At 41.9% G+C, this 5,796-nt stretch overlaps 1 protein-coding gene across 1 annotated transcript; it reads right to left on the reverse strand.

Moving 5' to 3' along the window:
- Positions 1-3,274: 3,274 nt before the first annotated feature.
- Positions 3,275-4,539, reverse strand: LRRC30 (leucine rich repeat containing 30). Its single transcript, XM_063129815.1, has one exon. It carries the CDS (start codon positions 4,209-4,211, stop codon positions 3,315-3,317), a length of 897 nt encoding a protein of 298 aa, XP_062985885.1. The 5' UTR covers positions 4,212-4,539; the 3' UTR covers positions 3,275-3,314.
- Between the last annotated feature and the right edge of the window lie 1,257 nt (positions 4,540-5,796).

A 5,796-nucleotide genomic window follows, 5' to 3' on the forward strand; every position in this document is an offset into this window, starting at 1 on the left:
ATATACATATTACTTCCCTTTATGGTATATTAAAAGAGCAATCCTATAGTCCCTGGGAGGGTGTTCCTGGGCCCGTAGGATATGGTGGATTCTCCCCGCCAAAGACAAAGCTGTGATTTTGAAGGGGGAGGGGATTCACATTTGGATTTCCCCACCCCCACCCCTCTCAGCCATGTAGAAAGCTCAGAAGAGTACGGGGAGGGAGGAAAGTGGGGAAGGGACAGGATGTGGATCCAGGAGATCCACCTGCTTCTCTGTTCTTGTTGTCGCCCATAGCAACGTAAGCCATCTAGACAAGCTCAGAGGCCTGCCCCATAAAATGCTAAAACGGAGGATGGAGAGACTGCCATCCGTCCTTCTGCTGTGGCTGGCTGGCAGGGCGTAGGATAGATGGAGGGCTCTGAGACTGAAGACTAACATCTATTGAACATCAAGCCTGTGTTTTAAATGTAGTATGCCTTTGTGTATTTATTTCAATATAGAGATGTATCAAAACCTGAATGTATCATATATGTTTTATAACAGGAGGTGCATAGACGAAATCTAGGGCATGACTCAGGGAAAGAAAAGTATTTTAAAATTCCATTAATTTGAATGGGACAGTGGAGCATGTGATGAAATATTTGATTTTGAAATCAGTGGTACTCAAATGTGCTTTATTTGGTCAAATTTTGCTGAAATGTATAGGAAAATACCCAGGGGTTTATTTGAGTTTTGTTAGTTTATTTTGGTCTTATGTTAATCGGGTATTAACAATGTAATCCTATGTATGAAGTAAGTTCCAGTCTGAAAGAAGTGTGCATAGGTTTGCATCCTAAGTTGATTAATTATATGATGTGTTCTTTATTTGCAGATATGACTCTTTAATTGCATCCATGGAACCTGAAACTGCTGAAGAAGTGTGTTTAGGGCTCCTGAATTTCTCTTCACAAATAGCTCCAGGTGAGATACAAATCAAATTTACAACCTTAACAATCTGGGTGGCCTGCTCACTTTTGAGGGATTCCATTAGAACAAAATTCTCAAGCAATATTCCCCGTTCTGCATCTTTACATCTCGCGTATGGGAACTTCTGAAGCTGCTGACAACACAGTTTTAAAAGTGCATTGTATGGATACAAATTTCTGTTCCTGAGGTGAAGATTATTTTCTTTTAAATGGCTGTCGGGTTTTTAACATTCATTTCAGTGCTTACAGGGTCATTCCACAATGACTACGAGTTCAATGTGAAAAGCAAAAAAGGTTTTAAGGTGGGTTTAAAAAAAAGAAGATATGGCATAAAAATGGAAACATCCCAAAGGTTAAATCACATTCTTTCTCATAATAATGCTAAAATGTGCATCCTACAATTCTTTTCATTTCACCATTTTTGCGCTCTCTTACCTATGCAGCCTCAGTTACCCAAAGCGTTTATTCACATTAACAGCTTCCTTAGATAGATCAATTTCAGTGTAATAAAGAGTAGATCCCATGGGCAGATTCTTCTTTCTCCAGTCTCCTTAGCCCATTCAAATAGATGTGTGCTTGTGAGGTTGGGGAGAGTTATAACAAAAGTCATCTTATATAAGAATACGGCAGTGTAAGGCTTATTATTAGAGATCTACCTGAATGATTTTGCTTATTTTTTCTTTTAAACTGAAGTTTGAGCAGTGTAGACATGCAGAAAATTTTGAAAGTTTGAAAAAGTTAAAAGCTTGAGCTTTAGCCCTCCACGCCAAACAGGCAGGGCAGCCTCTCTGCTGGCAGGATGTCGGACAGCCCTGTTTGGCCTATCAGTGGGGTGCAAAGGCATCAGGCACAGCTGTGCAATTAGGATGTTGCTACCAACAGGGAGGGTGGAGGGAATGGAAGCAGCCAATTGGGGCATGCAAGGGAGGGGCCAGGGCAGGCCATGCAAATTTCAGAGGGGAGATTCACTATGCATGAGTCATATTTGTATTATTCATGAGCCACTCTACAGTGAGGACTAAGGGCCAAAAAGCAGGAAAGGAGCAGGACTATTAACACCCATGACAACATGGGCTTTACACGAGTTTATTTAAGAATTGGGAAGACTATCTTTCTCCCTCTTTTTTTTTTAAACTTACTGCCTCTTTGTAATGGAAAACTCTTGTGTAACATATTTACACAAGGACACCACGTGGAACCACACGGTAGAGGGGCTGGATGATATGTGTCTGTGCCTGAAGGTATGGAAAGGAAATGTTTGGTTTTGAAGTAATGATTTCAAGTTCTAGGTTGAGATGGCATCTCCTCATAGAAATAAGTCTCTGGCTCAATCTTCACATAAAACTGGGGAACCAGGAAGATCTCATGCACAAGCTCCATTGGAATTAATAGAAAGGAACAGAGTGCACTGTGGGGTTTTTTACCCTTGATCTCCAGTATAAAACAACTCATAATTTAGATAGCAGAATGGTTATGTGAAATTAATTCAACTGTCTTCTAGTATCAACTGTATCAAAATCATGTAATTGTTATTTAGAAGCATGACACCATGCTAAAATATTTCAAGCAACTTAGTGTGAATTCTACCTATTACTTGCTACAGGGAAAATCTCTACTTATCCCCATCTCCTGGCTTTGGAGATACTAGATGTTTTGATGTTTTGCGATGTTTACTAGTTTCCATCCTAAACATTTCTCCCATCGGCTGCAAACTTTATTCATTAATTGCTCCCACGATAATGTTTAGGCTGCTAGCTTTCATTTCTAGGATCACATACACTGGAGAATTAATTGTATTTCCCTCAGTAGTAATGTAGTAAGTGATATAGATTGCTTACAGAACCAGTACAGGTCATGACATAATAGCAAATCACTTTAAGAAATGATCAAGCTTTCTTCCTAAAGAACGAGTTTAGCTTCTTCTTGTTAGCATTTAAGTAACGTTCCCCCTTTTTCATACAAGATACTAAACAAGAGTTAAAAGTGTCATTGAACTTCACAAGAGCATCACATCACACAAAGTCAATCCTCTTTAAATTAACATTATTGAAGTCTGACAGATGAGAAAAGATAACCTCAAAATGCAGTTGTCCCGGTATTAATCTGCTTTCAACTAAATAAAAGGAAATATCTCAATCGCAGTTCGTTTTTCTAGCCTAAAGGAAACCTCAGCATTGCAAGGACATAAATTTCTTTGGAAAATACATTCATTGCACAGTCAATATAAAGTCAACGTACTTGCTTTCAGGAAAACTTTATTGCAACTGTATTCCAGTCCAGATTTGTGCAGTGAAAGCCACTCATCAGAAAAATTAAATGCTACAACCGTGGCTTGGCCACCGGATCTGTCCCAAATGAAGTGTGAGCTCACGGGTTCTGATTCTTATCTCTGAGATAGCCAAAGAGTGCATCCAATCCTCCATCTATAATCTGTGGCAGTGGTTTGGACAAAGGGTTGTGTGAAATATGGAGTCCCTTATCCATTGGATTCCAAGCAATTTTTGGCAACCGATGCAGCAAATAGAGTTCATCTGGGAGAGTTTGAATAGAATTGTAATCGACGTTTAGCAGTTCAAGGGCAGCGACGGAGCAGATAGACCTTGGCAAAGAACGAAGCTTGTTACTGTCGGCAATGAAGATCTGCAAGTTGACTAGAAATTGGATACTCTCTCCAATGTTTTCGAGTTTGTTGCAGCCTACATGTAAAAAGTCTAAATTCCTCAATGCAAAAACACTTAGGGGAATGTAAACAAACCGATTGTTGCTGAGATTCAGCTTTCTTAGGTTTATCAGTTCTGTGATGCTTGATGGGAGATGGGAGATACAGTTGTGGGAGAGGCTCAAAACTTCCAGCTTCTTGCAGTGTCCAATTTCTGTTGGTACTTCAGTCAAGCAATTCATATTGACAAATAAAACCTTCAGGTTCCTGAGCAGCCCAATCTCTTTAGGCAGAGATCTCATGCGATTTCCACATAGGTTCAGCACCACCAGTCTGTCAAGTTTCCCCAAAGCCGGAGGAAGGACAACCAGCTGGTTGTGGGAAAGGTTCAGTTTCTGGACCTGTGGCAATCCCCATAAAAAGTCAGGAGTCCTTGTCATCCCCTTCATGATGAGGCTCAAGCTGACATACTGTAGCCCACGCTTTAAGAGTGCTCTTGGGTCCTTCCCAGCGAGAAGAGCTTCTTCCCACAGAGGTAACTTCTGACTTCTCTTCAGCAGCATCATGCTTTTCTTCCCTTGGCCCTTGGAGTTCTCGCCACCCATAAAACCTCCAGCTTTGCTGCGCCTGCCGACCAATGTTTTGTGCCGTTGCTGTCTACAGCTAACACCTGGCAAAAGGTTTCAGCTTTCAGAAGATTCAGAAAACAAGATCAAGCCAAGAAGATGTGCAAAGACTTTGAAGAGCACCTTTCCTCTCAACGAGCCTGTGCAGCTGCCGAGAGGAGTCTCGCTTTTCCAGGATGGGGCTCTAAGATGTTTTCCTTGGTGCTACATGCTGTAATGACACACTTGCTACCAACACTTCTGAGCAAACCTGCTCCATTCAAGCTGAATACCACAAGGCAGCTGTCACTGTCATTTTGTCTGGGGCTTTATTGGAGAGATACGCATCCCCATTGCAAAGAGGTCACCGCAATGCTGTATATAACTTTACCATGTCAGCTTTCTTGGATATCTAGTGCATGAGGTAGCAGCAGCAGGACAATTAGGAAAAGTAACTATAAAAAACATGGACAGAGGACGACCCCCTCCCTCCCATCTCCCAGTAATGTTTATTCAGCTGAGGAACAACTTTCATATTAACTTCAATGTTAACAGCTCCAACTTTTTAAGAGCTTGAATTCTTCACATAAACGTTCTTTTTGGGTTCTGTTTTTTAAAAAATAAATGAACATTATGCAAAATTTGCAAAGATTTTTGAATAAAAGGCTTACAGGAAGCCATTAGGGAACAATCTATATTTTCCACAACTAAACTAGATTGAACTGATTTAGGAGTGTTGTCTCCTTAACTCATATTTGTAGCTGAGATTTCGAGATGGCTGAGCTTACTCCAACTCACCTCCTTCAGAAAAATTCAGAAAGAATTTGGATCAATATCTGGGCCAGTCTGAAGCTAGGAAAATGACACACACCCCTTTCACACCAGTGGAAACTGGTGGCTCTGATGCCAGTAGGGTTTTAGTCAGAACAAATCAGAATTCTAAAGGGGAATTTAGTGCTTTGCACATTGGATGGCTCCTTTGTGGTTCTGACTGAAACCCGGAGCAGATTCACTGGCCCACTGAAATGAGAGCCACCATCTTCTACTGCCACACCATTCCTCCTCATCTCCCAAGCACCCTCGCCCCCCGCCCCCCGCGTCAGCCTAACATTACCAGAACATACTCTTCCCTTCATTTTACATACTGGCCTGGCTGTGGTGGGGTCAGCCCTGATCTACGGGAGAGGGAAGGAGGAGAATCTGTCCCTTCTCTTTCCTCTCCATTAACCTGGTGTGCCATTAGGACCAAAGGGACCGTGCTTTTCTTTCTGGATGGAGAGAGTGAGCTAGCAAAGGCAAAGACCCTCACATGCCACCACTGCCAATATGGCAAGTCAAGAGAAAGGGGTTGGGGGAGGCTGGTGTGCTACGTGTAGTAGGAACATTGGCAGGGAATGAGGACTGAAACCAGGATACTTCTTCTGCAGGTTGGATTTGGAAAGCTCATCTCTCCCTTGTGGTAGGCTTTTACAAGCCCATGAAGTTCTCTTCTGAGCCTGAGGTTGGAGAACGCTATTGGCTCTCTACTGAAATTGTTAATAAGGATGTCAACTGGGGTGCCTAAGTGGAGATGTTGGAAGAATTC

This window comes from Elgaria multicarinata, chromosome 7, assembly GCF_023053635.1.
Source record: "Elgaria multicarinata webbii isolate HBS135686 ecotype San Diego chromosome 7, rElgMul1.1.pri, whole genome shotgun sequence".
Taxonomy (NCBI): domain Eukaryota; kingdom Metazoa; phylum Chordata; class Lepidosauria; order Squamata; family Anguidae; genus Elgaria; species Elgaria multicarinata.

Coding starts and splice junctions, on each gene's coding strand:
- LRRC30 (XM_063129815.1), bottom strand. CDS start 4,211: ATGGGTGGCGAGAACTCCAAGGGCCAAGGGAAGAAAAGCATGATGCTG.